The sequence below is a fragment of the Budorcas taxicolor genome, chromosome 5, assembly GCF_023091745.1.
Source record: "Budorcas taxicolor isolate Tak-1 chromosome 5, Takin1.1, whole genome shotgun sequence".
In the NCBI taxonomy this organism is placed as follows: domain Eukaryota; kingdom Metazoa; phylum Chordata; class Mammalia; order Artiodactyla; family Bovidae; genus Budorcas; species Budorcas taxicolor.
Genome location: NC_068914.1, coordinates 145,290,461 through 145,310,553, shown reverse-complemented (window position 1 = coordinate 145,310,553; position 20,093 = coordinate 145,290,461). Strand labels below are relative to the sequence as shown.

Genomic DNA, 20,093 nt, shown 5'->3' with positions numbered 1-20,093 from the left:
TTAGCTAATATTTTTGTTTTAAAGGCAAATGTTTTCAGCAATTAGCAAGGCAAAATTTGATTTTCAAAAGTAAGCAGCTTATCACCAACACATACATCACAACTAACACCACAAATCTCTATCTCTAAAGATACATGAGATAAACCACAACATACTAACATGTGGATGCTTACTAAGTCTTAATCAAATGCAATTGAGGAAACAGGATATTCATTCATATGATTTATCATTGACAGTTTTTAAGTTAAAATCACACAGCAATATCACAGAAAGAAAATTGGGGATTAAAAACGTACAGTTACACCATCTACATGATATAAGAAAGGAGAGGAGGTGTCAAAAGAGTTCTTTGGCTTAAAATAACAAACAGCTTAATTAGTCTTTCTCTTTGCAAAGGAGAGTCCTCTGGGGCTAATCTTGAAAGATGATGTGGAGACCAGGGCAGCTCAACTGTTCTACACAACCGTTAGAATTGTGAACTGATAATTTTGGATAATGTTGCTCTTTGATTCCCTTCTCTTTACTTTTTCTGAATCTACCATAGGTTTTTACATTTTTGTTGCCACATGGCTTACATAAAACATCTTACAGAGAAAACAGTATATATATACCACACTGATAACAAATTAATTTCCATGACATACAAAAGCTCTACCTTTTTATCCTCTTCTACACTTTTTGTTTTTGATGTCAGAATTTACCTCTTTTTATATTGTATATCCGCTAACAAAATATTTTTCTCTATAGTTGTTTTAATTCTTCCTTTAGACTAGAGCTAACTGGTTAGCACACTACCATACTACAGTGTTAGAGTGTGCTGAATTTGATTCAATATTTACATTTACAAGTCTGTTATATATTTTCACTTCTTTCATATAAAAATTAGCATCCTTCATTTAATTTGAAGAAATCCCCTCAGCAATCTTGTAAGCCAAGCCTAATGTTGGTGAATTCCTGCAGTTGGGAAAGTGTTTATATCATCTTCATTTATGCAAAACAACCTTTCTGAGAAAACGTATTCTTGGCTGGTAGGCTTTTTTTTTTTTTTTTACATAAGTTTGAATATATCATCCCTTTCTCTTTTGGCCTGTCAGGTTTCTTCTAAAAAGTCCACTGATATGGGAATTTATTTTTTGTGAGCATTACTCTTCTATTGCTGCTTATAAAATTCTGTCTTTTTCTTGATTACAAGCAATGTGTCTTGGGGATGACCATTTTGAATGAACTCTGAGGAGTGATCTACTAGCTACATGAACTTGGATGTCTAAATCTCATCAGATTTGGGACTTATCTGGTATTGTTTCTTTAAGTACAATCTCTGTCCTTTTCTCCTTCTTTTCTCCTTCCAAGACTCCAATAATGTGCGGGTTGTTTCTGTGAATGTTACCCCATAGTTCACACAGGTTCTTTCACACCTGTTCAATAATTTTCTTCTTTGTCCCCTGGGTAGATAACCTCGATAGTCCTGCCTTTTAAGTTACAAAGTCTTCTGCTGTTGTTGATGCTCTAGGTAGCATTTTTCATTTTGCTGCATTTCAGTCATTGTAGTCTTAAGCAACTGATCCAACCAGTCAATCCTCAAGGAAATCAGTCCTGAATATTCATTGGAAGGACAGATGCTGAAGCTGAAACTCCAATACTTTCACCACCTAATGCAAAGAACTGACTCACTGGAAAAGACCCTGATGCTGGGAAAGATTGAGGGCTGGAGGAGAAGGGGATGACAGAAGATGAAATGGTTGGATGGCATCACCGACTGAATGAACATGAGTTAGAGTAAACTCTGGGAGTTGGTGAAGGACAGGGAAGCCTGGTGTGCTGCAGTCCATGGGGTTGCAAAGAGTCGGACACGACTGAGCCCCTGGACTGAACTGAACTGAACCTTAAGCAACTGAATTTATGTTTGGTTCATTTTTCTGTTTGGTTCCTTCTGTCATTCTGTTTGTCTCACTGCAAAGCTTGAGGGATCTCAGTTCCTTACCAGGACTGAATCCAGACCACAGCAGTAAATGCATCGAATCCTAACCACTAAACCATCAGCAAACTCCTTGTTTACTTCCTTTTTTTAGGATTTCTATCTCTGTTTAAAAAAAAAAAAAAAACTGACTTTATTCTGCAGAATAACTCATCCTAGCTCAATAATTACTGAGTCCGAGCCCTAGGACCCACAAACCACAAATAGGAGGTGGCTTGCTGCAAGCCCTGAAGCCTGGGTGCCTAGAGCCTGTCTTCCGCAGTAAGAGAAGCCCGTGCATAGAGAAGCCTGCTGTCCACAAAGAACAGTAGTGCCTGCCTGCTGAAACTAGAGAAAGCCCATGTGCAGCAACAAAGACCCAGGGCAACCAAAAATTAAAAACAATAATAATGATGATGACAAATATTTTTCAATCTTATTTTGTTCATATGTTTTCTTCCTGAATTGTTTAATACTTTATCTGTGTTTTCTTGGAGTTCCCTGAGTTTCTTGGTGTGTATGCTTTATTTCATCATTAGTCATTTATTTCGCTACTTCCCAGTGGTGAACACCCATGTAAGCTGTTCTCCCTGGGCATCTTCCCATCCCCAAGCACAGCCTAGAACTATGAACCTGCAAACATGAGTGTAGTTTGGAGCCCTGGAAACGTTCCAGAGTCATCAACCAAGTAATGGGTCCAGCTCACAAACAGCCCAGCACTCTCAGGTTTTATATTAGTTCAGCAGCTTCTCCATGATGTCCACAATGGAATTGGTGTTGGTAGGAGTGGGGGTGGGAGGGTTGGGGTGTTGTGTAAATGTAATCTTTACTTGGTCACTCCTACATGACAGTTCTCTCTACCCTGAGGAATCATGGCAGGATCACAATTACATTTTCAGTAGTAAACAAATTAAAGCAACCTTGAAACAATCTTGAAACATCTGAAAATAGATGTTTTCAAAGAATCCCATTGGTCTGAAATTCTTCCTCTAAGAGATCAGTTATATCCACATCTCTGAAACATAAATAGCCAACTGTTCCTGATCTTTCTGTCTACATCCATTCTTCTGGATCCCCTCTGCCTAGGTCTCCACTTTTGCCCCCTTGCCCCACCTGAATACAGGGTGTGGGTGAGCATCAATTTGCCCCCCATCAATTTGAAGATATATAATTCACTTAGAAGGAGAGATCCTTGGAGAGACAAGAAATAGCAGCATCCTGAGGAAATAGTAGGAAGGGATGGAGAAGAAAGAATGGATTTGTAAAGACTGGATAATCAACTAGATGAGGGAGAAGAGCAAAGAGGTGTCTGTATCCACTTAAGGAATAAATGAGAGAGGAAAAAGGAAGATGTGGCTGTGTACAGTTAGATTTTGAACTGGCCTGTGAACATTTAGGCAGGATAAGGAAAGTTGTATCCATTCTCTCCTACCAGCCAACCTTCCACTTTGAAACTCACACCCAGTCTTGTGCCCAAGAACAGGTTACAAACAGGTGATGCGCCATCTCAGGGAGAGCATCCAGGAAAGTTCAGGATTGGGCTTTTTTCCATGAGTTCATCTTGTTAGGAAGGAGTGTGTGAATGTGGACCAAGTTTACATCCTTTTCTAAATAAGAGTGACCTGGAGCATTTGTGATCCAGGGTAAAATCATGCTCTCATTAGCCTCTAAGACAGGTGAGAGAGCAGGTCAGCTCACTCATCTTGCATTTTCTGTAAGGAAAATGGTGTTTGAGGACCAATCCTCTAAAAGCATTTGATGTGGAACTTGCTAAATTACCAACACAGCAAAAAGTTACTTTATTCAGAATATTTCATTTTGAGCAATTTCCATATAAAACAGTTATAGGTCAGCACTACTCTACTGAAATACAAGCAATTAGAATATCTGAGTCTTCATCTCATATTTAATACAAGATCATGGGAAAGTTACTGGAGGTGTTCCCAAGGCACTTAGCTCAACGTCATCATACCCAGGGTCCCCTTTCTTCCCCTGGAGCAGCCAGGGGCTCTCTTCTCCTTCCCCAGGATCAGCCACCTCTCTGGAGAAGTTCAGAGAAGAGCCTGAAATAGTAAAGAGAAGTTTGATTAGAACTGAGACATGGGGACAGGACAGAGCCCGACAGTGGAAGGGAGTCAAGCCAGTGGTGATGACAAAGCACCCCTGGGACCCAGGTGTGAGCAGGAGGCTCAGGCTATTTCACATCAGTTACAGTGAGGATAGATCCCAGCTGTCCTCTCAGATCCAGTTTATGTGGTTTCTGGGGCCTCAGCTCCTTTGGAAATCCTGCATCACAGGAGCTGAGGCTGTGCTCACACAGGAGCTCTGGGAAGACCTGCTTCCAGGCTACACAATACCAAGGAGATGCTCAACAACAGTAAGAATCATAAAAAGGAATTTAAATGTTCTCCTTTCACAGGTGATAGATGCAAATTCACTATAAAAGGGAAGCTGGAGACAGGAAAAAATCTGAATTCCTCACTCACAACCCAAGTCTGCTCTTAGTTGACTTGACCTCTGATCCCAAATGTTCACAAATAGTATCACAGGTACAGCCACAGATGACCCCTCCTCAGAAACTGCACAGGCCCTCAAATGGAGAAATATTCTTTTATAGTGAATGAGTGTCTTCTCCTGGCTACTGAAATAACTGGAGCAAATTAGACCTTCAGTTCAGTTCAGTTCAGTCACTCAGTCGTGTCCAACTCTTTGTGACCCCATGAATAGTAGCACGCCAGGCCTCCCTGTCCATCACCAACTCCCGGAGTTCACTCAAACTCATGTGCATTGAGTTGGTGATGCCATCCAGCCATCTCATCCTCTGTCATCCCCTTCTCCTCCTGCCCCCAATCCCTCCAGCATCAGGGCCTTTTCCAATGAGTCAACTGTTCGCATGAGGTGGCCAAAGTATTGGAATTTCAGCCTCAGCATCAGTCCTTCCAATGAACACCCAGGACTGGTCTCCTTTAGGATGGACTGATTGGATCTCCTTGAAGTCCAAGGGACACTCAAGAGTCTTCTCCAACACCATAGTTCAAAAGCATCCATTCTTCGGTGCTCAGCCTTCTTCACAATCCAACTCTCACATCCATACATGACTACTGGAAAAACCATAGCCTTGACTAGACGGACCTTTGTTGGCAAAGTACTGTCTCTGCTTTTTAATGTGTTATCTAGGTCAGTCATAAGTTTCCTTCCAAGGAGTAAAGAAAGAAAGAAAAGAAAGTGAAGTTGCTCAGTCGTGTCCGACTCTTTGCGACCTCATGGACTGTAGCCTATCAGGCTCCTCCGTCCATGGGATTTTCCAGGCAAGAGTTCTGGACTGGATTGCCATTTCCTTCTCCAGGGGATCTTCCTGACCCAGGAATCAAACCCAGGTCTCCCGCATTGCAGGCAGATGCTTTACCGTCTGAGCCAAAGGAGTAAGGGTCTTTTAATTTCATGGCTGCAATCACCATCTGCGGTGATTTTTGGAGCCAAAAAAAAAAAAGTCTGATACTGTTTCCACTGTTTCCCCATCTATTTCCCATGAAGTGATGGGACTGGATGCCATGATCTTAGTTTTCTGAATGTTAAGCTTTAAGCTAACTTTTTCACTCTCCTGTTTCACTTTCATCAAGAGGCTCTTTAGTTCTTCTTCACTTTCTACCATAAGGGTGGTGTCATCTGCATATCTGAGGTTATCGATATTTCCCCCAGCAATCTTGATTTCAGCTTGTGCTTCTTCCAGCCCAGCGAACTGATCACAAATGCAGAGTCTATGATCCACCACCATGGCTTAATGTTAAGGTCACCATGTATCATAGACTTTGTACTTGTTAATGTTAACATATGAACAGAGCTCATCTTAGATTATAAAAATGTTTCACCCAATTCAATACTGCAATGTATATTTTTAAATCTCTGCCTTTCATGTATTAGTTCAGTTCAGCCACTCACTTGTGGCTGACTTTTTACCACTGAATGGACCGCAGCACTCCAGGCTTTTCTGTCCATCACCAACTCCTGGAGCTTACTCAAACTCAGCTCCATCGAGCTGGTGATGTCATCCAACCATCTCATCCTCTGTCATCCTTCTCTTCCTGCCTTCAATCTTTTCCAGCGTCAGGTTCTTTTCCAATGAGTCAGTTCTTCACATCAGATGGCCAAAATATTGAAGCTTCAGCTTCAACATCAGTCATTCCAATGAATATTCAGAACTGATTTCCATTAGGATTGACTGGTTTGATATCCTTGCAGTCCACACCACAGTTCCAAAGCATCAATTCTTTGGCACTTAGTTTTCTTTATAAATATGCTCAATTAATCAATAAATTTCTCTTTTGGCCATGACACAAGGCTTGTGGGATCTTAGTTCCTTGACCAGAGTTGAACTTAAGCCCAAGCAGTAAAAGCACAGAGTCCTAACCACTGGACTACCAGGAAATTCCATAACCTATAAATCTTAATGCAAGTATATCACATATAAAATGATGTTTATGTCACATTAGGGAGACATAAATGCCAAAAGTAGCGTGATTCCTCACTCCTTACAAGGAATCTAATGGCATTAAATATGGCATATGGTCAAGATGATGCTATCAAATGTATGAGATTACCTATATTTTGAATCTCTAGGGAGGCTGGGCATTGAGGAGCACAAATTCACCCTTTCCAGATTGAAAAATAGTAGATCAGCTGACCCCACTCACCTTTCTGGGGGGATCTCGCCCCATTCTCCTCTGGGAACACTTTTTCCTCACTCCTCTGAGAGGCAGGAGGAGGCCCAGGCACTAATACCTCTTCAGCATCATCGTAATTTTCAGCAGGGACATCAGTCCTCTGATCTGGGGGTTCCAAGAGAGACAACAGGATCTGATGAAACCACAGTAAGTGGGTTGGTCTGGGAAATATCTAAGATCCCTTATGATCAAGAGTTTCTGAATTGCTAAATAGAGGCACCAGTCACCTCTTGATTTAAAAGACTTTTTCTCTAAGACCATGTTTCATTTTGATGTACCCATAAACCAAAACATGATTCTATATATCTTAAGATTTCCTGAAGGAAACTACATATCACAAAGCTACTCTTATGCCACTGAACATTACTAAAGTACTTCAACAAATTGTGCTTTACAGATGTTATTTTTTAAAACATTGTGTGCCTGTTGTGATTCTGGACACAGAGAGACCAGCCCCAATGTGGGACACCACAGAACAGCCAGAGAAGGAGAAGGACGAATCCCATCTGGACACAAGGGATGCCTCTGGTCCGTCAAAGGAAGACTGTTCCCCTTGCATCTCATCACTATGAGGAGGGAAACTCTCCTCCCCAAAGCCCAGCCGAGGTAGGTTCACCTCCTTTACCTGGTGCAGATCTGTAGTCACTGTACTCCTCACCGTCCCTGGTGTAATACGGCAGTTTAATCACTGTGTCATCTGACAGGAAGCCTAATGTGGAGATAAACATCACATAACACACAGAACGACCCTCCCCACACCCACGGGACCTGTGCTAAGGTTGGGAAGGGACAAGCCTGGCTCCTGCCATGTAAATGGAGGCTGGGGGCTCACAGGGCTCAAGAGGCCATCCTGCCACTTTGGAGAGCCACCTCTGTGAGCCTGGGGCACATGCAGGGTCTGTGGATGCTGAGAAGACCCGCACACCCAGTAAGTGGTGACAACCAGAGGTCCCAGGAAGGCAGACAGAGACACCTACCTGGACTACCAAGAAGACCCTCTTTCCGAGTCACAAAGTCATCAAGCTCCTCATACACGGCTTCAGCAAGAGCATCTTCATGGCTGGATAAGGCTGAGAGATCCCCCAGCAGGTCAGAGAAGCTGCCCCAGACACCCCGATCCAGCCAGCCCACCTTCATCTCCCCAGTGCTCACATGGGGGCTGCCAAGGCCTCGGCTTAACCTTCCACCCTGTGCACTGTGTCAGCACCTTCTCCCCTCATCTGACCTGAATCCACAGCTCAGCCCCAACTTGTCTGGTCTCAAAGGAGAGGCCATGACTTATGAGAGTCCACACCCCAGTCCTAAGATCCTCTGTCTACTCAGCCCTTAGAGCTCAGCACGGAGCACATGGAGTCTTCAGACTCAGAACAGTACCTGGCCCAGGTTCCCTCCTCACACCTGCCCCATCTCCTGCCTCCACACACTCTCCCTGGTCCCCAGGTCCCCCTGCTGCCCACCTCTGCGCTCTGCTCTCCATCTGAGCAGCTGAGTCACCAGGATGATGAGGACCAGGAAGAGAAGGGCTCCCAGGATGAGGCAGAGGACCCCAGGCAGGGAGAAGACACCAGGGAGAGGATTTGAGGTTGTTCTTGTCCCTAAGGAAAACAAGGGAAGAAGGTTGGAGAAGCTCACACAGAGGCACAGAGAAACCCCTGCCAGCATTTCCAGGGAGCTCCAGATGATGGCATCCCAGCCTCAGACACAAGTACACTAACAGACTGGCCTCCTCTGGGTCTCCTCCTGAGACAAGTCAACTCCACTCTGGCCAGTGTGGCCCTGAGGCAGAGCCAGGGATTGCCAGGGAGCTGCCCTGCCGAGACAGCCTCTGAGGACCCAGCTCATCCCTTCTCCTTGGGCTTCAGGAGACAGAGCATCAAACAGTCCTGGGACCCGCACCTCACTGATAATGAGCAACACACAGGGGCAGGTGGGAGATACTTAGATTCTACAACATGGGAACCAGACTCACTTGGACCACCAGGCATGAGAACATTTGACCTTGGGAACCAAGGCAGGGGATTTCCCCAAAGTAATGCCTTGGCTCCTCCCCAACGGCCACAAACTCCTCAGGCTCTTTCTTCTCCTGAGCTGTCAGAGAGCCCGCAGAACAGGTCCCCAGTATTTGAGTATTCTCCCCTGCCCGTGGATGGATCACAGTACCTGCTGTAGTCGTGGGCAATGTTGTCCTTACACCTAAAGAGAAAAACGGCAGTTTGGAGCAGGGTGATTGGCCAGAACACAGGGCAGCTCATTTTTCCCTCCTGAGCCTGAAATCACCCCTCAGTCTCCACAACATCAGTATCCAGTCCTCCCAGCTCTCCCATCCTAGATCAGAGCCCCAGCACCAAGATGCTGTCAGGATACAAACTCCCAACCATACCCGGCTCAGCCTGCTACCCCGTGCTGCCCCAGCTCACCCAGGGTGGACCCCGAGCCCCTCACTCACCAGAGCACCTCACACCAGCATCCTCCTCGTGCTTGCAGTCGCTCTGCCCCCAGGGCTCCGCAGCACAGTCCCACAGGGAGGACTCCCGGCCCCCGCACCGCACCTCGTCCAGCCAGATGCTCCCATTTCCAGGGCCAAACGTCGCAGCCTGCAGGGCTTCCAGGGCCTGGCCACAGCCCAGCTGCTGGCACACCACCTCGGCCTCTGCCAGGCTCCAGGAGTCATCGCACACGGTGCCCCAGGAGCCGCTGTGCCAGACCTCCACCCGCCCTGAGCACTCGCTGTCTCCTCCCCTGAGCCGGAGCTTCTCTCTGTCTGAAAAGGCAGCAGCCCCTCCTGTGACTCCTATGGTGGGAGGAAGGAGCCCCTGGGAGCCACAGGGGAGGGGGTGGGGCTGACGTACCTGTGCAGGGGGCAGCAGCTGGACAGCTCTTGGGTCTTCTTCCTACAAACAATGAACAAAAGACTGAAAATATGTATATAAAAGAATTGAAGCTGATAGAAATAAATACAAATTCAAAACAACACACACACACACAAAATAAGGGTAAATAATACCTGTCATAAAGTATCAAAATTTGAATATTCTTTCCAGATCATCCTATCAAACCTCCTACCCCCTCTATGCAGAGAACCTCTGCGAAAATGATGGCAGGACCTCTGTGACGGGTTGCTCATTTTCATGGTCAAAGACTTTACCACCTCTCAGTTCACGGGGTTTAACTGTAGGGAAAACATCATCGATAAAAGGTCTAACAGTTTAATGCCTCTTTGGCCTTCAAATGGAAAAGACAAAGAGATGAAAAAAGAGAGGCAAGGAAGAGAGTGAGCCTCTGCTTTTGAAATATCTCTCACCACATTCTTAGCCGTGGGTTTGTGTATGTGGAGGGGGAGGGAAGGAGAGAAACAGAGAGAGAAATGTAGAAGGAATAAGGTGCTATGGTTTGACTATTTGTCACCCTCCCCAACATTTATTTATTTCATTCAACATTTACTGTCAAAATCTCAATTCCCAATGTAACAGTATTTAGTGGTAGAGCCTTCTCAAACTCTTCCAAAAACAGAAGAAAGGAATTCTTCCAAATTAACTTTATGAGGCCAACATTATTCTGATACCAAAGCCAGATAAGGACACCATGAGAAAAGAAAATTATGGGCTAATACTCTGATAAATATAAGTGCAAAAATCCTCAACAAAATATTAGAAAACTGAATTAACTTGACAATAACATTAAAAGAATCATACACCATGATCTAGTGGTATTTGTTCTACAGATGCAAGGATAGTTCAACATTCACAATTAATCAATGTGATACACCAAATAAACAAAATAAAGATAAAAATCGTATCCTCAAAGGATGCAGAAAAAGTGACAAATTCGACATCCATTTATGGTAAAAATTCTTTTACAAAGTAGGTATAGAAGGATTGCATCTCAGCATAATTAAGGCCATGTGAGAAATTCACAGCTAACATCATACTTGACTATAAAAAAAAAAAAAAAAGCTTTTCCTCTGAAATCAGACACAAGACAAAAATGTCTACTCTCACCACTTTATTCAACTTAGCTTTGGTAGTCCTATCCAGGTCCATCAGGCAATAAAAAGAAAATCAAGATATCCAAATCTGAAAGGAAGAGGAAAAATTGACATGTTTTCCAGATTGGAAAATGAAAGTGTTAGTTGCTCCCTCGTGTTTTGTCTCTTTGTGACCCCAAGGAATATAGCCCACCAGGATCCTCTGTCCATGGGTTTCTCCAGACAAGAATACTGAACTGCGTTGCCATTTCCTCCTCCAGGGGATCTTCCCAACCCAGGAGTTCAACCCAGGTCTCTTGCATTGCAGACAGACTCTTTACCATCCAAATTATGAGGAAAGAAACTCCCTTACTTGATATGATATGTAGAAAACACTAAAGACTTCACCAAAAATATGAGAACTAATACAATCAGTAAAGTTGTAGAATGAAAAATCTATATACAAAAATCAGTTGCATTTCTATACACTAACAAGAAACTGCCATAAGGAGAAAACAATTTTATTTACATTTGCATGAAAAATGGATTAAAAACCTAGGAATAAATTTAACCAAGGAGGTGAAAGACCTGTACACTGAAAACTATAAGACACTGATGAAAGATACTGAAGATGACTCAAATAAATGGAAAGATATTATGTGCTCATGGATTGGAAGATCTAATATTATTAACATGCCCATACTACCTAAAGCAATCTACAGATTCACTGCAATCCATATCAAAATTCCAATGAAATTTTCACAGATACAGAAGAAACAATCCTAAAATTTGCATGGAATCACAAAAGATGCTGAACACCAAAGCAATCTTGAGAATGAGTAACAAAGCTAGAGGTGCTGTGCTTCCTGATTTCACACTGTATTACAAAGCTATACTAATCAAAACAGTATGTTGTTGGTATGAAAATGAACACAGAGATCAATGGAACAGAATAGAGAGCTCATAAGTAAACCCACATTTCTATGGTAAATTAACTTTTGACAAGGAAGCAAAGAATATACAGTGGGGAAAGGACAGTGTTTTCAGTAAATGGCATTGGGAAAACTGGACAGCCACTTTCAAAAAATGAAACTGAACCACTATCTTACACCATTCACAATAATTAACTCAAAATAAATTAAAGACTTGATCACAAGTCCTGAAGCCATAAAATTTCTACAGGAAAAAACAGAAAATAAAATCCTTGATGTCATTCTTTGTGATGATTTTTTGGATTTGACACCAAAAGCAAAGGGAACAAGAGTAAAAACAAGCAGTTGTGATGGCATAAGCCTAAAAAGCTTCTGCCCAATTAAGGAAATCATCAACAAACTGAAAAAGCAACCTATGGAATTGGAGAAAATATTTGCATATTATATTTCTGGTAAGGATTATTATGCAAAGTACACAAGGAACTCAAACAACTCAGTAGCAAAAAAAATCTGATTTTTTAAAAATGGGCAGAGAACCTGAACAGACTTTTTTTTAAAGAATACATACAACTTGCCAATAGGTACATGAAAGCGTGCTTAACACTACTAATCATCAGAAGATACAAATCAAAACCACAATGAGATATCACCTCATATCCTCTAGAAAGGCTTTTATCCAAAAGGAGAAATAACAGGAGTTGAGGAGAATGTGAAGAGACAGGAAAGCTTTTGCACAGTTAGAGGGAATGTAAGTTGATGCAGCCCCTATGGAAACAGTATTGAGGTGCATCAAAAATTAAAAATAGAACTGCCATATGATTTAGGAATTTCACTTTGGAGTATTTATCTGAAGGAAACAAAAACACTAACTTGAAAACCCAATGTTCACTGCAGCAACATGTGTTCAGTTGCTAGAATGTGTCTGACTCTTTGCAACCCCATGGACTGCAGCATGCCAGGCTCCTCTGTCCTTCACTAACTCCCAAAGTTTGCTCAAATTCATGTCCACTTAACTGGTGATGCTATCTAACTATCTCATCCTCTGTGGCCCCCTTCTTCTTTTGCCTTCAATATTTCCCAGCATCAGGGTCTTTTCCAATGAGTCAGCTCTTCTCACAAGTGGCAAAAGTACTGTAGCTTCAGCTTCAGCATCAGTCCTTCCAAAGAATATTCAATGTTGATTTCCTTTAGGGTTGGTTGGTTTGATCTCCTTTCTGCCCAAAGGACTTTCAATTCAATTGTGGTGTTCAAGCATCACAATTCAAAATCATCAACTGTTTAGCATTCAGCTTCTTTATAATCCAACTCTCACATCCATACATGACTAATGGAAAAACCATAGCTTTGACTATATGGACCTTTGTCAGCAAATTGATGTCTCTGCTTTTTAATACTCTGTCTAGGTTTGTCATAGCTTTCTTTCCAAGGAGCAAGCCTCTTTTAATCTCATGGCTGAAAACAGCATCGGCAGAGATTTTGGAGCCCAAGAAAAGAAAATCTGTCACTGTTTCCACTTTTCCCTCTTTTATTTGCCATGAAGTGATGGGGCCAGATGCCATGATCTTAGTTTTTAGAATGTTGAGCTTTAAGCCAGCTTTTTCACTCTCCTCTTTCACCCTCAACAAGAGGCTCTTCAATTCATCTTCACTTTCTGCCATTAGAGTGGTATCATCTGCCTATCTGAGGCTGTTGATATTTCTCACAGCAATCTTGATTTCAGCTTGTGATTCTTCCAGCCAGGCATTTCCCATGATGTACTCTGCATATAAGTTAAATAAACAGAGTGACAATATACAGCCTTGACGAACTCTTTTCCCAATGTAGAACCAGTCGGTTGTTTCATGTCCAGTTCTAACTGCTGCTTTTTGACCTGCATACAGGTTTCTCAGGAGGCAGGTAAGGTGGTCTGGTATTCTCATCTCTTTAAGAATTTTCCACAGTTCGTTGAGATCCACATGGTCAAAGACTTTAGTGTAGTCAGTGAAGCAGATGTTTTTCTGGAATTCTCTGGCTTACTCTATGATCCAGCAAATGTTGGCAATTTGATCTCTGGTTCCTCTGCCTTTTCGAAACCCAACTTGTACATCTTGGAAGTTCCCAGTTCACTTACTGCTGAAGCCTGGCTTGAAAGACTTTGAGCATAACCTTGCTAGCATGTGAAATGAGCACAACTGTGGGGTAGTTTGAACATGCTTTGACATTGCCTTTCTTTGAGATTGGGATGAAAACTGACCTTCTCTCGTCCTGTGGCCACGGCTGAATTTTCCAAATATGCTGACATATTGGTCACAGCACTTGAACAACATCATCTTTTAGTATTTTATAGCAATATTTACAAGAGCCAAACAATGTAAGTCTTCACTGATGGATGAATGAATAAAGAAAATGTAATGCAGATATATATCCACCCATAAAAAAGAAGAAAATCTTGCCAGTTTCAACAACATGGATGGACCTTGAGGGCATTATGCTAAGTGAAACAAATCAGAGGAAGAAAACAACATATGATCTCATTTATATATGTAATCTTAAAGCAAAAAGCAAGTTCAGAGATTCTGAGTAGTTCGTGGCTACCAGAGGTGGTGGATTTGGTGTGGGCAAAGGTAGTCAAAAGGTATAACTGCAAGTTATAAAATTAATAAGTGAAGAGAGCATGGTGACCATAATGATTACCATATTGTCTATTTGAAAGATGGTGAGAAAATACATCTTAAACATTCTTATCATATAGGAAAAATATTTAGCTACATATATGGTGATGGATATAACTAGACTTATCATAGTGATCATTTATCAATATACAAAAATTCATAACTATTATGTTGCAATGACAAACAATATAGAGTTATGTCAATTATATTAAAAAAATTTTAATAAAGCAAGTTTGAAACAGTGGATAAAATTAGCTCCATCCAAAATTCATTTTATAAACTCAACTTAAACCCATCATTTAGATTTTAAAATATGAAATCTCACTAATAACTTCCTACAGGGTTGGGACAGACACAGAAACAGACATAAGTCACCTGCACATGAGATGTAGGCTTCCTCCTTTGGAGAGCATGAACTGTATTTCCAAGGGTCAGAAGGACACTGCCAGAGAGAGGTATCTGTTTTCCGACATTGGATTAAATCTACCCACCGAGGTCTAGAACCTTCCCTAAGAGCAACAGAAGAGCTGAGGGTTCCACTGTCCCCACAGCCAAGCTGACTGCAGATGACGGACACGGTGACATCGTCCATGGGGCTGTGGCAGACACTCCCCCAGGTCCCGTTGTAGAAAACTTCCAGCCACCCAGCACACTGCTGGTCCTTGCTGACCATCCTGAGGGCCAGGAACTCTAAGATTGAAAGGGAGGAGACAGGACACAGTGAGCACTCCACTCAGTGCTCTGGGTTTTCCTCTCTCCCCAAAATTGTGAACATTCATCTATGACCCAGCTGAGGAAGCAAATCCATTAGATGACCAGAGTGAAACCTGTCTCCTTTTCACCTGACTTTGTCCATTTGTATCTGTCTTTCTAAATATTTCTACCACAGTGATGTGGTGGATATGAACTGAGAGGAAGACCACCCTGGACACCTGCAGGGAGAGGGAGCTGACTCCTGCTTCCTGACAAAACATCTAAGGGAGTGTATGAAAGGGATGTGATGTGGACAGTGCAAAGGCAGATAGAATAATGGACCTGTGACTGTTTCCTTATCTGGCAAAAGGGACTTTTGATTAAGGTAAGGACCTTGGGAAGGTGAGATTAACCTGAAATATGGTGGATTAACCACCTGAGCACAGTCTAATCACATTCTTAGACTCACTATCCTTTAAAGGGGAATCCTTTTCCTCATTCTGGCTACAGGGAGATGTGAATATGGATAACGGTAAGAGAGGTGGAGCGTTGCTGGTCTGATGATGAACAGAAGGGGGTTATGAGTGAAGGAAGGCAGGCAGCTTCTAGAAGCTTGAAAAGACAGGAAACAGATTCTTTCCCAGAGGCTCAGAAGTGTTGTGGCCCTGCTGATACCTTGATCCCAGTCCAGTGAGATCCCTGCTGGACATCTAAGCTAGAGAAGTGTAAGGAAATAAATATGTTGTTTTAAACCATTAACTATGTGGCAATTTGTTACAGAACAAACAAAAACTAGCACCATGGCTTTAAGACTTCTCTACCATATGTACCAGAAGGGTGAGCCCTGATTTCAAGAAAAACTGTAAGAAAAGGCTCTGCCAGGGAACACTATTGAGAAGAAAGGACCAGATTGTCAGCTGCTGCAGGAGGAAGTAAAAGCACCTCATCTTCTTGTCTGCTGGAAAGACAGGATCCATGGGAGGAAGCCTCCTTCTCTGGTCCTTTCAGCATCTCTCCCCTGGGGCTCAGATCCCTGTCCTCCAGGGCCCCACCCCTCCTCCAGCCTGTGGACAGTGTGGAGTGCTGACCTGAGCAGATGACTCCCGCGTCCTCCTTGTGTCTGCAGTCGTGCCGCCCCCAGCCCCGGGAAGGGCACCTCCACACCTGGGACTCATTTCCAGCACAGTTCAGGTCGTCCAGCCAGATGGGCCCTGATCCTGCCCCGAAGTGAGCAGACCCCGTGGCATTGAGGGCTTCTCCACAGCCCAGCTGCCTGCACACCACGCGGGCATCGTCCAGGTCCCAGCCATCATCACAGATGGTGCCCCAGGAGCCCTGGTCAAGGATCTCCACTCTCCCGGCGCAGGGACCGCCCCCGTCCACCAGGCGGAGCTGTCTGCTGTCTGAGGAGAGAGAAATGGGACAATGGGGCGTGGACCTGGGGAATGAGAAGGGTCTTCTGTCCTGTGGGACCCTCACCTGAGCAGTAAGGGGCGCTCTCCTCTGAGGTTGCAAACCCTGCTGGTTCAGACACGGAATCGTTGCACTGGGGCAGCGCCTGGGTCTGATTTCCTGAAGAAACAGCAATGATAAGAGGGTTGGGAGGGTTGAACAGGAAACTCAGTTAAACTAAATAATTTTTAGGAGGCGAGGGGAATTTGGGGGAAAACGGATACATGTATATGTATGGCCGAGTCCCTGGCTGTTCACCTGAAACTATAGTAACACTGTTAATCGGCTATACCCCAATATAAAGTAAAAATTTCAAAAGAAAAAAAAAATGACCCAGTGATGGAGCTGAGATGAAAGCTGCAACATACCAGTAAAGTTATCATAATTTTAGTGCTTCCTTTCTCTATGAAGAGCCCTGGTACTGCTGCTGCTGCTGCTAAGTCACTTCAGTCGTGTCCAACTCTGTGCGACCCCATAGACAGCAGCCCACCAGGCTCCCCCATCCCTGGGATTCTCCAGGCAAGAACATTGGAGTGGGTTGCCATTTCCTTCTCCAAGGCATGGAAGGGAAAAGTGATAGTGAAGTTGCTCAGTTGTGTCCAACTCTCTGCGACCCCATGGACTGAAGCCTACCAGGCTCCTCCGTCCATGGGATTTTCCAGGCCTAGTACTGACAAGGCCACAAATCCTGTTTTAAGCCAAGCTTTGCATTAAGAATGGGTTTAAATAAGTTGGTCTGTCCTTAAATCTATCCCTTAAATAGAAGAAGCAAAACAAGATCCTTTCTGAAGGATTTGTACAATTTTTTATCTACAATGTTTGTGTTTTAAAAAATACATACATAAAAGAGATCTCATGGAAAACCGAGAGGAAAAAGAAACATTAAAAAATTTCCCAGGGTATTTGACTCTTAGAGTTACCTAACAGAGAATTTATTTTATTTATTTTTATTAATTTTTATTTGAGTATAATTGCCTTACAATATTGTGGTAGCTTCTGCCGTACAGCAAATTTAGTAAGTTATACATATGGGCTTCCTAGGTGACTCAATGGTAAAGAATCGGCTTGCCAAACAGGAGACTGGAGTTCCATCCCTGGGTTGGGAAGATCCCCCGGAGAAAGAAATGGCAAGCCACTCCAGTATTCTTGCCTGGGAAATACTATGGACAAAGGAGCATGGCAGGCTGCAGTCCAAGAGGTCACAAAAGAGTTGGACACAACTCAGCAACTAAACAATAACAACAACATACACACACACATATATACATACGTACATATATATATATGTATATGTATATCCCCTCTTTCTTGGATTTACTTCCTATTTAGGTCACCACAGAATCCTGAGTAGCGTTCCCTGTGCTATACAATAGGTTATTATGTGTGAGTGCATGCTAAGTCACTTCAGTTGTGTCTGACTCTGTGACACTATGGATTGTAGCCCGTCAGGCTCCATGTCTATGAGATTCTCCAGGTGATATCTATTTTATACTTAGTATCAATAGTGTAGGGCTTTTGAGTCTGGTGGCTCATATGGTAAAGAATCTGCCTGCAACGCAGGAGACCTGGGTTTGATCCTTGGGTTGGGAAGATCCCCTGGAGAAGGGCATGGCAACCCACTCCACTATTCTATCCCGGAGAATCCCCATGGACAGAGGAGCCTGGAGGGCTACAGTCCATGGGGTCACAAAGAGTTGGACACGACTGAGGGACTAAGGACAAAGCACAGCACATCAACAGTATGTAAATGCCAATCTCAATGTCCCAATTCATCCCACTCTTCATTTTCCCTCTTAGTATCCATATATTTGTTATCTATGTGGTGTTTCTATTTCTGCTTTGCAGTAAGTTCATCTCTACCATTTTTCTAGATTCCACATATAAGTGATGTTATACAATATTTGTTTTTCTCTTTCTGATTTACTTTACATGACAATCTCTAAGTCTATCCATGTCTCTGCAAGTGACACAACTTTTTTTCCTTTTTATGGCTGAGTAATATTCCATTTTATATATGTATCACGTCTTCTCTACCCATTCCTCCTGTGAGGGACATTTAGGTTGCTTCTGTGTCCTGACTGTTGCAAATAGTGCTGCAGAGAACATCAGGATGAATGCATCTTTTTTTAAAACAAATTTATTTATTTTAATTGCAGGTTAATTACTTTATAATTTTGTATTGGTTTTCTCGTACATCACCATGTATCCACCACAAGTATACACGTGTTCCCCATCCTGATCCCCCTTCCCTCCTCCCTCCCCGTACCATCCCTCTGGGTCGTCCCAGTGCACCAGCCCCAAGCATCCAGTATCATGCATTGAACCTGGTCTGGCGACTTGTTCCATATATGATATTATACATGTTTCAATGCAATTCTCCCAAATCATCCCACCCTCTCCCTCTCCCGCAGAGTCCAAAAGACTGTTCTATACATCTGTGTCTCTTTTGAATGATGATTTTCTCCAGGTATGTGCCCAGGAGTGGGATTGCTGAGTCCTACAATAGTTCTATTTTTAGTTTTTTAAGGAACCTCCATACTGCTCTCCATAGTAATTGTACCAATTTACATACCCATATGTAAGAGGATTCCCTTTTCTGTGCATTCTCTCCAGCATTTATTGTTTGTAGATTTTTTTTAATGATAGACATTCTAACTGATGTGAAGTAATACCTGACTGTAGTTTTGATTTGCATTTCTCTAATAATTAGTGATGTTGAACATCTTTTCATGTATTTGTTAGCCATCTGTATATCTGAAAAAATGTCTATTTAGGTCTTTTTTCCCATTTTTTCATTGAGTTGTTTGGTTTGCTGATATTGAGTTGTTTGTGTATTTTGAAGATTAATCCCTTGTCAGTTGCTTCATTTCCAAACATTTTCTCCTATTCTGAGAGTTGTCTTTTTGTTCTGTTTATGGTTTCCTTTGCTATGCAAAAGCTTTTAAGTTTAATTAGCCCCTACTTGTTTATTTTTGTTTTTATTTTCCTTACTCTAGGACGTTAGTCAAAAAAGATCTTGTTGCAATTAATGTCAAACAGTGTTCTACCTATGTTTCCCTCTAGGAGTTTTATAATCTGACAGAGAATTTAAATAGCCATGATTAAAGTTCTCAAAGAATTAATTAACACAATGTGTATCTTGGCAGAGAAATGACAACAAAAACAAATGAAAATTCTACAGCTGTAAAAGTTAATAACTGAATTAAGAACCCGTGTATCAGCACATTAGATCAACATAAAGTAGAAATAGTAAAATGCAAGATCAGAGGATAAATATTCCTCTATTTAGAAATTCTGGTCATATGGTAAGTGCCTGTTTAATAATACTGTATAACAAAATTTCCCCCAAACTTAGCAGTTGAAGAAAGTTTTTTTTTCATTTTACTCACAATTTCCTGGGTCAGTAATTTGGGAAAGATTCAACTTGGCAGTTCTATCTTTGGGGTTTCTTATGTGGTTACACTTAGATGTCATCTGGAGCTGACATCTCTAAAGCTTTGACTGAACTGTGGTTATGTAAGGAAATTCCCTGAAGTATTTTGTTGTTGTTGTTGTTGGGAGGGAGAGATAAAGGAACATCATGTCTGCAACTTAATACCAAAAGATTTTACATACTCAGGGGAAAATGGGGCAAGAGGGGGACAAAGAAGGAGAGAGAGGGAAAGCTAGAGCGAGAGAGAAAGAGAGAGAAAACTACAGTGAGAGACAGAGAGGGAAGTAAGAAAG

At 42.5% G+C, this 20,093-nt stretch overlaps 1 protein-coding gene across 1 annotated transcript in view; it reads right to left on the bottom strand.

Moving 5' to 3' along the window:
- Positions 1 to 3,871: 3,871 nt before the first annotated feature.
- The window catches only part of LOC128048485 (scavenger receptor cysteine-rich type 1 protein M130-like), a 123,224-nt gene continuing 107,002 nt past the window's right edge, over positions 3,872 to 20,093 (bottom strand). The window contains exons 15-25 of the mRNA XM_052640886.1: positions 16,395 to 16,487; positions 16,004 to 16,318; positions 14,598 to 14,912; positions 9,525 to 9,566; positions 9,122 to 9,436; positions 8,836 to 8,868; positions 8,133 to 8,270; positions 7,653 to 7,745; positions 7,300 to 7,384; positions 6,646 to 6,791; positions 3,872 to 4,017 (exon numbers count right to left, since the gene is read on the bottom strand). Coding sequence (XP_052496846.1) covers positions 3,872 to 4,017; positions 6,646 to 6,791; positions 7,300 to 7,384; positions 7,653 to 7,745; positions 8,133 to 8,270; positions 8,836 to 8,868; positions 9,122 to 9,436; positions 9,525 to 9,566; positions 14,598 to 14,912; positions 16,004 to 16,318; positions 16,395 to 16,487 — 1,721 coding nt within the window. The remainder of the gene's footprint in view (positions 4,018 to 6,645; positions 6,792 to 7,299; positions 7,385 to 7,652; positions 7,746 to 8,132; positions 8,271 to 8,835; positions 8,869 to 9,121; positions 9,437 to 9,524; positions 9,567 to 14,597; positions 14,913 to 16,003; positions 16,319 to 16,394; positions 16,488 to 20,093) is intronic.